The sequence below is a fragment of the Pongo pygmaeus genome, chromosome X (assembly GCF_028885625.2).
Source record: "Pongo pygmaeus isolate AG05252 chromosome X, NHGRI_mPonPyg2-v2.0_pri, whole genome shotgun sequence".
Lineage (NCBI taxonomy): Eukaryota > Metazoa > Chordata > Mammalia > Primates > Hominidae > Pongo > Pongo pygmaeus.
The window spans coordinates 24,397,368-24,411,736 of NC_072396.2; the positions used below are offsets into that span (position 1 = coordinate 24,397,368).

The 14,369-nt window shown below is 45.7% G+C and overlaps 1 protein-coding gene across 6 annotated transcripts in view; it reads right to left on the minus strand.

Annotated features, from left to right (window-relative positions):
- The window catches only part of APOO (apolipoprotein O), a 73,939-nt gene that overhangs the window by 24,381 nt on the left and 35,189 nt on the right, over positions 1–14,369 (minus strand). For 5 of the 6 annotated variants that reach the window (XM_054472599.2, XM_054472600.2, XM_054472597.2 and 2 more), the window contains one exon: positions 10,017–10,112. In XM_054472599.2, coding sequence (XP_054328574.1) covers positions 10,017–10,112 — 96 coding nt within the window. Of the gene's footprint in view, positions 1–2,271; positions 3,504–10,016; positions 10,113–14,369 lie in introns of those variants that run through there. The other variant, XM_063660914.1, reaches the window with a different exon arrangement.

Here is a 14,369-nt window from a genome sequence, read left to right on the forward strand (position 1 = left end):
GAGGCTGAGGTGGGAGGATTCCTTGATCCCAGGAGTTCGAGGTTACAATGAGCTACGATCACACCTCTAAACTCCAGCCTGGGTGACAGAGCAAGACCGTGTCTCTTAAGAAACCCAAACAACGGCCAGGCTTGGTGGCTCACGCCTGTAATCCCAGCACTTTGGGAGGCCAAGGTGGGTGGATCACGAGGTCAGGAGATCGAGAACATCCTGGCTAACACAGTGAAACCCTGTCTCTACTAAAAATACAAAAAATTAGCCGGGTGTGGTGGCGGGCGCCTGTAGTCCCAGCTACTCAGGAGGCTGAGGCAGGAGAATGGCCTGAACCCGGGAGGCGGAGCTTGCAGTGAGCCGATATTGTGCCACTGCACTCCAGCCTGGGCGACAGAGCGAGACTCCATCTCAAAAAAAAAAAAAAAAAAAAAAAAAAAAAAGGAAACCCAAACAACAAAACCAAAATAACCCACCACTGAATAAGATTTCTTTGGTCCTAAACCCTAAACTGAAAGAATGTGCCAAATAAAGTCACGTGCACCAAAATGCTTTTGCACAGCTTTATTGAGATAAAATTCATGTTCACCCATTTAAAGTACAGTTCAATGGCTTTTAGTATATTGACAGAGGTATGTAACCATCATTACAATTAATTTTAGAGCTTTTTCATAATCACCAAAAGAAACCCATTAGCAGTCACTCCTCAACTCCCCTGTACCGTCCAGCCCTAGGCAACCACTGATCTACTTTCTATCTCTATGTGTTTGCCTACTCTGGATATTTCTTTTTTTTTTTTTTTTTTGAGACAGAGTTTTGCTCTTGTCACCCAGGCTGGAGTACAATGGAGCAATCTTGGCTCACTGCAACCTCTGCCTCTCGGGTTCAGGCAATTCTCCTGCCTCAGCCTCTCGAGTAGCTGGGGTTACAGGCACACGCCACCATGCCTGGCTAATTTTGTATTTTTAGTAGGCATGGGGTTTTGCCATGTTGGCCAGGCTGGTCTCGAACTCTTGACCTCAGGTGATCCACCCGCCACGGCCTCCCAAAGTGCTGGGATTACAGGTGTAAGCTGCTGCACCCGGCCCTCTGGATATTTCATATAAATGGAATCATGCAGTAAATATATGGTCCTTTGTGACTGGCTTCTTTCACTCAACACCAAGTGTTTTCAAGAGAACACCTTTTTTTCCCTAAGAGAGCAGAAAAAAAAGATTGTTTTAAAAACAAACAAATGAGTATTTTGGTTTCTAGGGTTTATGTTCTTTTATAGCAATCTGGCTTCCTATTTAAATACTAAACACAAGCGTTTTTCTTCTCCCCTTTCTGCAACCCCGTTAAAAAAACAGTAAGAAAAAACATTAATAAACCCACAATGAAGAGAAAATGTGTGGAAGGGCCACTAGCAGACAGGAAGTGTCAATCAATTTTCAGAAAATGGAGAGTGAACGGAAATAAGAGGACACACTGCCTTGAAATCTTGAAATCTTGAAATCTTGAGGAGGAGTGCGGCCTCAGAGGGAGCAGATCTGTCCCAGGCAGCCCCAGGGAGATTCCAGATCCAGAGACGGCAGGTACTGTGGGGAGTGGAGATGGCAACCAGGGAGCGAGACAAGGGGACAGGACAAACGCAAGTCCGATGCATGGACCAGCACGGCCTTTCCTTCCCCTATGCCATCCCAGTACAAAACTACCACTGGCCAGGAAGTCACACCAGGTCAAAATGTTAAAAAACCCAGTAAACCAGGGTTACTGGGTGTGGTGGCTCACACCTGTAATCCTAGCACTTGGGGAGGTCGAGGCATAAGGATTGCTTGAGGCCAGGAATTGAGACCAGCTGGAGTAACATAGCGAGACTCCGTCTCCATTTCTTTTTTTTCTGTTGAGAGAGGGCCTCACTCAGTCTCCCAGGCTGGAGTGCAGTGGCACAATCATGGCTCACTGCAGCCTCGACCTCCCAGGTTCAAACTATCTTCCTGCCTCAGCCCCTCAAGTACGTGAGACTAGAGGTGCAAGCCATCATGCCTGGCTAATTTTTTTTTTTTTGTAGTTTTTGTAGACACAGGGTTTCCTCATGTTGCCCAGGCTGGTCTTGAACTCCTGAGCTCAAGCAATCCACCTGCCTCAGCCTCCCAAAGTGCTGGGATTACAGGCATGAGCCAGTATGCCCAGCCCCCCATCTCTACTCCTTTAAAAAAAAAAAAAAAAAAAAAGTGAGCCTGATGCAGTGGCTCACACCTGTAATCCCAGCACTTTGGGAGGCTGAGGTGGGAGGACTGATTGAGCCTAGGAGTTTGAGACCAGCCTGGGCAACTTAGGGAGACCACATCTCTACAAAAAATTTAAAAATTAGTAAGGTGTGGTGGCGTGTGCCTGTGGTCCTAGCTACTCAGGAGGCTGAGGCTGGAGGATTGCTTGAGCCCAGGAGTTCAAGGCTACTGTGACCCGTGTCTATGCCACTGCACTCCAGCCTGAGTGATAATTTGGATGTTGTTCTCTCTGAATCTCATGTTAAATTGTAATCCCCAATGTTGGAGGTGGGGCCTGGTGGGACGTGACTGGATCGTGAAGGTGGATTTCTCACAGATGGTTTAACACCATTCCCTTGGTGCTGTCCTTGTGCAACAGTGAGCTCTCTTGAGATCTGGTTGTTTAAAAATGTGTGACACCTCCCCCACCTCTTTCTCTTGCTCGCACTCTTGCCATGTGAGACACCAGCTCCCCCTTTGCCTTCCACCATGATTGCAAGCAGCCCAAGGCCTCACCAGAAGCCGAGGAGATGCTGGTGCCATGCTTCCTGTACAGCCTGCAGAACTGTGAGCCAACTAAATCTCTTTTCTTTATAAATTACCCAGTGTTAGGTTATAGCAATGCAAGAATGGCCTAACACACTGGGTGATAAAGCAAGATCCTGTCTCAAAAAAAAAAAAAAGAGTTAAAACAGTGGGGGCAGGGTATCACCAAAGAAACACCATGGATTTCCTGCTGAGAACCAAGAGAGCTGGGAGGGGTGAGTATGTCAGTGCCTGAGAGAAAAGCCCTCCTCACACTGGCCCTGGGTGCACCCTTGTATATGGTCGCTTCCTGCCCAGCTCCCCCAAGGTAGAACCTGCCTGTCAGTGGGCCCCACATATGGACAGGGAGTTCTTTTTTTTTTTTTTTCTTCCAAGACGGAGTTTTGCTCTGTTGCTCAGATTGGAGTGCAATGGCGTGATCTCAGCTCACTGCAACCTCCACCTCCTGGGTTCAAGCGATTCTCCAGCCACAGCCTCCTGAGTAGCTGGGATTACAGACATCCTCCACCACACCCGGCTATTTTTTGTATTTTTAGTAGAGATGGGGTTTTGCCATGTTGGCCAGGCTGGTCTTGAACTCCTGACCTCAGGTGATCCGCCTGCCTCAGCCTCCCAAAGTGCTGGGATTACAGGTGAAAGAGTTCTTATTAGCATTTCAGCTGCCTCACTTTGAAACATAACTGGGTAACCAAGAATCACCAGTCATTTGTGGAAAGCCTGAAACATAAAGGAGAAAGACCAAGATAAGCACAAAGAAAAAAAAAAAGGCCCCACAGGAAACAGAAGAACTTCAAAACAAAACTAAACCTATTACTAAGTATCATCAAATAAATTTTAAAAGCTACTACATTAAAAGAAAAAAATAATTCTATGAAAAAAAAGAACATTCAAAGAACAGGAAGGAGCTCTTGGAAATGACCAAAGCAAAAAAAATTCAAAAGGAACAAAATAAAATAATCAAGAAAATATAAGAGACACGTAGGGTCCTTTTAAATAACTCAATTGCTAATTAATGAGTTGAGGAAGGAAAAAGAATGAGAGTAAATTTTCAAAGATACACAAGATAGGCTGGGCGCAGTGGCTCATGCCTGTAATCCTAGCGCTTTGGGAGGCTGAAGAAGGAAGACTGCTTGAGCTCAGGAGTTTGAGACCAGCCTGGGCAACATGGTGACACCCGGTCTCCACAAAAAATACAAAAATTAGTCAGGCGTGGTGGTGCATGCCTATAGTCGCAGCTACTCAGGAGGCTGAGATGGGAGGATTGCTTGAGCCTGGGGAGGTCAAAACTGCAGTGAGCCTTGATCATGCCACTGCACTACAACCTGGGTGACAGAGTGAGACCATCTCTCAGAAAGAAAAGAAAAAAGAGAAGAGAAGAGAAGAGAAGAGAAGAGAAAGGGACGGGACGAGAAGGGAAGGAAGAAGGAGGGAAGGGAAGGGAGAAGGAGGGAGGGGCGGGAGGGAAGGGGAGGGAGAAGGAGGGAAGGGGAGGGAGGGAGGAAGGGGAGGGAAGGCAAGGGAGAAGGAGGGAGAGAGGGAGGAAAAGAAGATATTTTCCTTCAGCTGGATGCTGCAAGCTGCCATATTGTTTGGGCAAGAATGAAAACACCTATATCTAAGGCCGGGCATGGTGGCTCATGCCTGTAATCCCAGCACTTTGGGAAGCTGAGGCGGGTGGATCACTGGAGGTCAGGAGTTCAAGACCAGCCTGGTCAACATGGTGAAACCCTATCTCTACTAAAACCACAAAAATTAGCCAGGCGTGGTGGTGCATGCCTGTAATCCCAGCTAATTGGGAGACTGAGGCATGAGACTCACTTGAGCCCAGAGGTGGAGGAGGTTGCAGTGAGTGGAGATTGTGACACTGCACTCCAGCCTGGGTGAGAGAGTGAGACTCTGTCTCAAAAAAAAGACCTCTATCTAGTCACAGCACCAAAGAAATTCAGAACACTAAAGATTCACAGAAGATCTTCAAAGCTTCCAGGAAGAAAAAAAAAATGTATCACCTGTTCAGAAGCAGCAAATATCCAGACTGGCTACTGACTCTCACATCTGCAATGCCAGATGCTAGAATACATGGCTTTGAAAGTTTTGATGGCAAACAAATTCGGTGCCCAACCAAACTATCACATGGTATGAGGGCAGAAAGTGATTTTCAGACATGGAAGGTCTTGGGAAGTTTACCTCCAACATACGCTTTTTTGAAAGTGACTTAAGCATGTAGTTCAACAGCACGGCAGAGTAAACCAAGGAGAAGATGACATGGAACCCAGGAAAAGGGGGCTTAAACCCAAGAAAGTGTGAAGAAGACCAGTCCCAAAACAAGAACTGTGTTGAAGTCTCAGGCCAGATTGTAGGAGGATATAGAGCTGTGGAGCAAGGGAAATGGACAGAAGAGACAGCAGGACACAGAGCTTGGAGAAACCTGAGAATGAGGTTAAAAAAAACCAGTAGAGGATGAAACTAGAGAATACACATGGCCTTGACTCCACTAAGACGCATAGTGTTTTTTGCCATGGGACCCATATAGATGCTAGCAGAATGTGTGTGTTACTGATTTTTTTTTTTTTTTTTTGAGATGGAGTTTCGCTCTTGCTGCCCAGGCTGGAGTGCAATGGTGCGATCTCGACTCACTGCAATCTCCACCTCCTGGGTTCAAGTGATTCTCCTGCCTCAGCCTCCCAAGAATCTGGGATTACAGGCATGCACCACCATGCCCAAATAATTTTGTATTTTTAGTACACACAGGGTTTCACTACGTTGGTCAGTCTGGTCTCGAACTCCTGACCTTAGGTGATCCACCCACCTCAGCCTCCCAAAGTGCTGGGATTACAGGTGTTAGCCACCATACCCAGCTGATTTGTTTGTTTGTTTGTTTTGAGATGGGGTCTCGCTCTGTTGCTCAGGCTGGAGTGCAGTGGTGTGATCTCGGCTTGCTGCAACCTCTGCCTCACGGGTTCAAGTGATTCTCCTGCTTTCGCCTCCCAAGCAGCTGGGATTACAGGTGCCCGCCACCACGCCTGGCTAATGTTTGTATTTTTAGTAGAGATGGGGTTTCACCATGTTGGCCAGGCTGATCTTGAACTCCTGACCTCGGGTGATACATCCGCCTTGGCCTTCCGAAGTGCTGGGATTACAGGTGTGAGCCACTGTACCCCACCAGAATGTGTACATTAATCCTTAAACAGTTCTAATCATGTAAGTGCTGTTCATTGCCTTTAAAACTTTAAACAGAGAAATCCCCAAAGACGGGACTAGGATTGCTGAAGAGAATACAAATGTTATCAACCTAGACTATTAATGATTTACTGTTTCTCTCCTGATCCTACTGCATGAATTGAAAGGGTATAATTATCCTAGAAGAGAAAAGCCTGTGATACCCCTGCATATGGCCCCTCCCCTGCCCCCATCCACTTGAAGCAGCTCACCCAAGTGAGGACCAGGGAAAGAGCAGCCAACCTGCCACTCAGTCATTTCTCAGTTCTCCAGGGAGAGCCAAGAAGTGGCAGCTCTCGGGCCTCCAGCTCCTGCTGGTTCACACAATGAGCTGGGGACCCCAGAACTTCAGGAAGGAGGTGTAATCATACTGCCCTGCCCCTACCTCCATGTCCACATCTCCCAAGAGGCCAGTGGTACGGGTTGTCACTATCAGCACTGCCAGGGGCGGGGGGAACCACTGGTGCCAATGCTGGGGAGAGCCACCAGAAGGCAACAATAGTGTCAACAACCACGTGTCATCTTGGAGTGGTCTGGCTGGGCCCACTTCCTCTGAATGGACATCCATTCACCTCTCTGAGAGCCTCTTGTCACGACCGCAGTCGTGGCAATCCTCAACAACTGAAGCAGACTACCTTAGAAGATACGCTCAAGAAACCCCACCAGGCCAGGCACAGTGGCTCACAACTATGATCCCAGCACTTTGGGAGGCCAAGGTGGGAGGATCACTTGAGATCAGGAGTTCGAGACCAGCTTGGGCAACATGGTGAAACCTCGTGTCTACTAAAAATACAAAAATTAGCTGGGCATGGTGGTGCACGCCTGTAGTCCCAGCTACTCGGGAGGCTGAGGCAGGAGAATCACCTGAACCCAGGAGGCAGGGTTGCAGTGAGCCTGAGATGGTGCCACTGCACTCCAGTCTGGGTGACAGAGCAAGACTTTCTCAAAAAAAAAAAACAAAAAAAGAAACCCCTATCAAGAGGGACCTTGTGCACCCACCCATTCTGCTGCTGCCCTCAAAGGGGCCCATCCACCTGGAGGGGCCTGCAAACCATTCTGGCTACCCACAGACATCCCTACCACCCCACTCATCCTGCTTGGTGAACCCCTCTGATGCTGCTCACCTCAGGCCTTTCTATACCCAACGCTCAGGAGAAGAGACCTGCTATTGCACATGTGTGTGTGCATGCCTGTGTGAATATTTGTGAAAAAGAATTAAGGTGTCAAATTATTTTAATACTACCAAGCTCTCCCCAGGAAAAGGAAGAAAAGAGATAGAACGAACAAACAAAATCAGAGGACTAGGACCCACTGTAGCAGATGTCCTCATGCTGCTGCTCTGACCAGGAGAGCACCATCTCCAATCCTCCTTAGGATGGTCACCCTAGTGGATGTTCCAGGGACAAACTCTCAGCACTGTAGGAACGTACCCACAGCACAGAAAAAGTGCTTTCTTTGGACCTGGAAGACTTTCCCACATGCTCTAACCAGGAGAGGGAGGGGGAAGCTGCTCTCACTCACTTCTACATACCTATCTCCCTAACAATAGCTGAAATCCCAACACCCTGGCCTTGGGATGTTCATCAATCTCAAATGCTATCTAAATAAGACCGAATGCTCTTCTGAACAGCTTTGCAAGAAATGAGGTGAAAGAAGTTTAGGGAAAAATGTTGGTTCATAAGCTGATTACAAAAAATAAGCTGGAAATTTAATTCTGACATATTCTGCATGAGATGGGAGGAGGGCACAAAGACTGTGACATGAGTTGCTTCCACAGGTGAGCTGGTAGTGCCACCAGGGCAGTATCTACCCTCCAGATTCAAAAATAACAGCCATTAGCCGGGCGTGGCAGCTCATGCCTATAATCCCAGCACTTTGGGGGACACCAAGGGAAGTGGATGACTTGAGTTCAGGAGTTCAAGACCAGCCTGGGCAACATAGCGAAACTCCATCTCTACTAAAAATACAAAAATTACCTGGGCATGGTGGCGGGCGCCTGTAATCCCAGCTACTTGAAAGGCTAAGGTGAGAGGATCACTTGAGCCCAGGAGGTCCAGGCTGCAGTGAGCTATTATCGCACCACTTCACTCCAGCCTGGGTGATAGAGTGAGACCCTGTCTCAAAAAAGAAATCAATTAAAAAATATAAAATAAGGCCAGGTGTAGTGGCTCACACCTGTAATCCCAGCACTTTGGGACACCGAGGCAGGCCGATCACTTGAGGTCAGGAGCTGGAGACCAGCCTGGCCAATATGGTGAAACCCCATCTCTACTAAAAATACAAAATTTAGTTGGGCATGGTGGTGCACATCTATAATCCCAGCTATTTGGGAGGCTGAGGCAGGAGAATCACTTGAACCCAAGAGGCGGAGGGTGCAGTGAGCCGAGATTGTGCCACTGCACTCCAGCCTGGGCGACAGAGCGAGACTCTATCTCAAACTAGACTGGACTGGACTGGACTGGACTGGACTGGACTGGACTGGACTAGACTAGACTAGACTAGACTAGACTAAACTAAACTAAACCTAAACCTAAACCAAACTAAACTTAAACTAAACTAAACTAAACTAAACTAAAGTAACAGCTATTGCATGTAGAGGGAAGATTTTTAAAATTGGAGGAACAGGACTGATACAGTTTGAATGATTGTCCCCTTTAAATCTCATGTTGAAATGTGAACCCCCACGCTGGGAGGTGTTTGGGTCATGGGGGTGGATCCCTCATGAATGGCTTGGTCCCCTCCCTGTGGTAATGAGTAATTTCTCACTCTATTAGTTCACACGAGGGCTGGTTGTTTAAAAGAGCCTGGCATCTCTCTAGCTCCCTCTCTCACCATGTGACGCGCCTGCTCCCCCTTTGCCTTCCACCACGATTGGAAGCTTTCTGAAACCCTCGACAGAAATAGATGCTGATGCCACGCTTCTTGTACAGCTTGCAGAACCATGAGCCAAATAAACCTCTTTTTTTTTTTTTTCTTTTGAGACAGAGTCTCGCACTGTCGCCCAGGCTGAAGTGCAGTGGCTTGAACTCGGCTCACTGCAAGCCCCACCTCCCAGGTTCACACCATTCTCCTGCCTCAGCCTCCCGAGTAGCTGGGACTACAGACACCTGCCACCACGCCCGACTAATTTTTTGCATTTTTAGTAGAGATGGGGTTTCACCATGTTAGCCAGGATGGTCTCGATCTCCTGACCTTGTGATCCACCTGCCTTGGCCTCCCAAAGTGCTGGGATTACAGGCATGAGCCACTGCGTCCGGCATCTCTTTTCTTTATAATTACCCAGCCTCAGATATTCCTTTATAGCAATGCAAAACAAACTAATACAGGGACCAAACTAGTCTCTATGGTTCCCTTTTATGGGGGTCTGATTACAGGGTTCATAAACTTTCTTCATTAGGAATGATGGTAATGTCAGAATTTTATATCATAAACATTTAGTTTCCAACTAGTGAAACTTCAAGTAGTTCATAACAAATTCATCTCATCATAGCAAAGTATTTTATCAGCCTTTATTTCCTACAGATATTTTATAATCTAGCAGTATAGTAATATTTTTAAGTTGACATTTGTTAGCATTTAAAGCATTTTTAAAGTTTTTGTCATCACTGACTGAAGGCATGACAAATCAAGAAGGTAATAAAATCTCTATTAAATCACTGCTCTATTTACTGTGATTAATATAGCTTGATCTTAATAGTGAAACGTTTAGAAACAGTTGATTTCTCAGGTGTGAAAGACTTTAAAATTTCACTCTTTCTGTACCAAAGAACAACAGAGATTTGATCAAGTAAACATGCCTATAAAGGATAACTTCTTTTTTTTTTTTACCAAGAGTATACAATTTCTATTTATGTTTAAAATCAAATATGATAACCATATCAATTATACATTAAGAAAGCCATATTTAGGAACCAACTCGTTATTCTGAAACCTGGTAAATGAAGGGAAAGAATGAAACACATATTCTATCTCTGCTTTATGAGCTGACTGTTAAACCCACAAAATTGCACCTACCTCTAGCCAAAAGGAGTCCAATAAGGCCAGCAAAACCAATAACACCAAGTCTCGGAAAAAATCCAGGAGGTGCATTTTGGAGATAGTCATAGCTGTCTACAATAGAATTAGACCAGGAAGCAGTTCCATAAATTTCTCATTAAAAAACCAAAAAAGTCTTATACAGTATATAATATGTATATATAGTATCAAGTGCTTTTCAAACCACATATTCTCTGCATCCTGCTACTATACTTCTCTTCAACATATTCTTTTTATATGACATATAAACAAGATTTACTATTCACATAGCAAGTGTCCAATTTTCTTTTCTTTCTTTTTTTTTTTTTGAGATGCAGTTTTGCTCTTGTCGCCCAGGCTGGTGTGCAATGGCATGATCTCGGCTCACTGCAACCTCTGCCTCCCGGGTTCAAGCAATTCTCCTGCCTCAGCCTCCCAAGTAGCTGGGATTACAAGCGCCTGCCACCACGCCCATGGGGTATTTTTAGTAGAGATGGGGTTTCACCATGTTGGCCAGGCTGGTCTCGAACTCCTGACCTCAGGTGATCTACCCGCCTCAGCCTCCCAAAGTGCTGGGATTACAGGTGTGAGCCACTGCGCCCGGCTGCAAGTGTCCAATTTTCAAGTACCTTTGGTCCAACAACCTACTGACAATGAAGTAAATGTTAAATTACTTTCATATTCCTGAAAGCAACAGATCTGAATCAGCAATTTGCACAGGGAGGAATACAAATACAGGGATCCTTCGCTATTCAAACTCTTGTTATGGGAACACAAAAACAGAATAGATTTGGATAAATCTTTGGCTAGATCTATTGCTATCTGAAGCTTTGCTGCTTGCTCTCTGAAACTCAGGAACCAAACACAAGCTGTGTGTGGTGGCTCATTCCTATAAACTCAGCACTTTTCAAGGCTAAGGCAGAAGAATCATTTGAGCCCAGGAGTTCAAGGCTGCAGTGAGCTAGGATTGCGCCACTGCACTCCAGCCTGACAGCCTGAGCCACAGAGCAAGACACAGCCTCTTAAAAAAAAAAAAAAAAAAAAAAGGAAGGCCGGGTGCAGTGGCTCACTCCTGTAATCCCAGCACTTTGGGAGGCTGAGGCGGGCGGATCACGAGGTCAGGAGTTCGAGACCAGCCTGACCAACATGGTAAAACCCCATCTCTACTAAAAATACAAAAAAATTAGCTGGGCCTGGTGGCACGCGCCTGTAATCCCAGCTACTCAGGAGGCTGAGGCAGGAGAATCATTTGAACCTGAGAGGTGGAGGTTGCAGTGAGCCAAGATCGCGCCACTGCACTCCAGCCTGGACGACAGAGCGAGACTCCTTCTCAAAAGAAAAAAAAAAGAAATCAAATACATTAGACTCAGAAAAATAAGTATCCTTTGCCATCTGAACTCATTATTCGAACGTATCCTTTGCCATCTGAACTCATTATTCGAACTGAAGAACAGAATAAATTTGGATAATAAAGGAAACTTATAATTTCACTCAGGAAATAGCCACTGTTGATCGCCGTTGATGGTGATAGAATAAAAATAAATACAACATGTGAACCTATTCATCATGCCTGAACATGCCTTCTGACTTCATTCACATAATGCCTCGTCTCCTCTCCATTGAGCCAATCCCACCTCATAAAAGCCAAGTTGAGTCCTACTTCCACACAAAAGCCTTTCCTAAGCTCATCAGTCCATACCTCTCTCCCTCCTCTGAAGTTCCATCATATTTATTCTCTGTACCATCACTTGGTACCTAATCCTATAGTACCCTGTGTTTAATTATTCAGGTGTGTATCTGGTGTCTCCCCAAGGAGAATGTAAGCTCCTTAATGATAGATTGCTTACACATCTGTGTTATCTTCCCTCAGTGATAATAATGGATGTTCATTCAATAGATATTTATTAAGAATGATGGTTGGGTGTGGTGGTTCACGCCTGTAATCCCAGCACTTTGGGAGGCCAAGGTGGGAGGACTGCTTGAGTCCAGGAGTTCAAGAACAGCCTGGGCAACATGGCGAAACCCTGTCTCTACAAAAACTTAAAAAAAAAATAGCCGGGTGTGGTGATGCATGTCTGTGGTTCCAGCTACTTGGGAGGCTGAGGTGGGAGGATTGCTTGAGTCCAGGAAGTCAAGGCTGCAGTGAGCTATGATCATGCCACTACACTCCAGCCTAGGTGACTAAGTGAGACCCTGTCTCCAAACAAAAACAAAAACAGGCCAGGCGCAGTGGCTCACGCCTGTAATCCCAGCACTTTGGGAGGCCGATGCGGGCAGATCACAAGGTCAGGAGTTCGAGACCAGCTTGACCAACATGGAGAAACCCCGTCTCTACCAAAAATACAAAAATTAGCCAGGCGTGGTGGCATATGCCTGTAATCCTAGCTACCCAGGAGGCTGAGGCAGGAGAATCGCTTGAACCTGGGAGGGAGAGGTTGCAGTGAGCCGAGATCACACCATTGCACTCCAGCCTGGGCAATAGAGCGAGACTCTGTCTCAAAAAACAAAAAAACAAAAAAACAAAAATCACACTGCCAGGAGTTGATAAATACTGGATGAATTCCATCCTGGCTAACATGGTGAAACCCTGTCTCTACTAAAAATACCAAAAAAAAAAAAAAATTAGCCAGGCGCGGTGGCAGGCGCCAGTAGTCCCAGCTACTCGGTAGGCTGAGCCAGGAGAATGGCGTGAACCCAGGAGGTGGAGCTTGCAGTGAGGCGAGACCGCGCCACTGCACTCCAGCCTGTGCAACACAGCAAGACTCCGTCTCAAAAAAAAAAAAAATACTGGATGAATTAACAAATGAATTTTAGCTAGGTCATGACTTACACAAAGCCCTCATGTCTCCTTCTCAATCTCATCTTCAGCACTCCCTATCTACTTAGGGTTCCTGAAACATCCAATACCAAGTCACACCTCTAAGCCTGATCATGCTGTGCCCAGTGTGCAATGCCTGCTTCCAGCAGTCCCACCTCATTTTGGAGTGGCTAACACTGCTCCTTCAAGATTCACTTCAGAAGTCCTTCCCTGACTGCTCCCACCTCCTTGATTTCGATTAAACTAATCTCCTTCCTCTGTACCTTCAATAATGGTCTGTGATTATCTCTGTATTTGCACTAGTACTGAATAATATATTACATCCATCTCAGTGGTTGTGACCACTGTCTTAACCAATCTCAATTTTCAGGGCCTGGCAGAATGGTGACTTAAAAAATATATACAGAACTGAACTAATAAACTGGAAAACTCAGTAATTCTGTCCCCTAAGTAATACCAGATACATGCCAGTTTTCCTTTTCCTGAGTTCTTTGGGAAATGTGATCATTTTAAATACTACTATAGGACTTGTATTATGTTTGCATTAATTACTGTCTGGCCTGTTACTTATTTTGCCTTTAGCCTAGTTTTTACTTTCCATCCTCTAGTCTGGGTCATTTGAGGCAATTTTTTACTTCCCTTTATTTTTGCCTACTAGCCCAGTGTTGCTCAATTCTAGATGTGTACACAGAGCAGTTGACAGAGGGACACCCAGATGGCTCTGGTGAGCTGGGCCAAAGTGGGTAAATCACAAAGAAAGGGGAAAGAAGATATGTTTTAAGACTGTACAGAGTCTGGGCAACAAAGTGCGACCCTGTCTCTACAAAAAATGGAAAAAATGTGATGGCACATGCCTGTAATCCTAGCTACTCGGGAGGCTGAGCTGGGAGGATTGCTTGAGCCCAGGAGGTCGAGGCTGCAGTGAGCTATGATCACGCCACTGCATTCCAGCCTGGATGACAGAGCAAGATCCTGTCTCAGAAAAATTTAAACAAGAGACCTCTCAGCCACACATGGACAGATAAAAGACTATATCAGGAGTTCTCTAGTTTCCTCGGATAAAAATGAAGATAATAAGGTATCTGTCAGCTAGTTATGAGAACTTATATATATATATCAAATTTTTGTGGGTACATAGTAGGTGTATATATTTACGGGGTAAATGAGGTATTTTGGTTCAGGCATACAATGCATAATAATCACATCAGGGTAAATGAAGGATACTTTACCTCAAGTATTTATCATTTTTCTTTGTGTTGCAAGCATCCCAATTATACTCTTTCAGTTTATTTACAATACCTAAAAGAGTATAGCTTTTTTAGTTATTTAAAAAGTACAATAAGCCAGGCGCGGCGGCTCACACCTGTAATCCCAGCACTTTGGGGGGCCGAGGTCGGTGGATCGCCTGAGGTCAGGAGTTCGATATCAGCCTGACCAATATGGTGAAACCCGTCTCTACTAAAAATACAAAAAATAGGCTGGGCGTGGTGGCGTGTGCCTGTAGTCCCAGCTACTCGGGAGGCTGAGACAGGAGA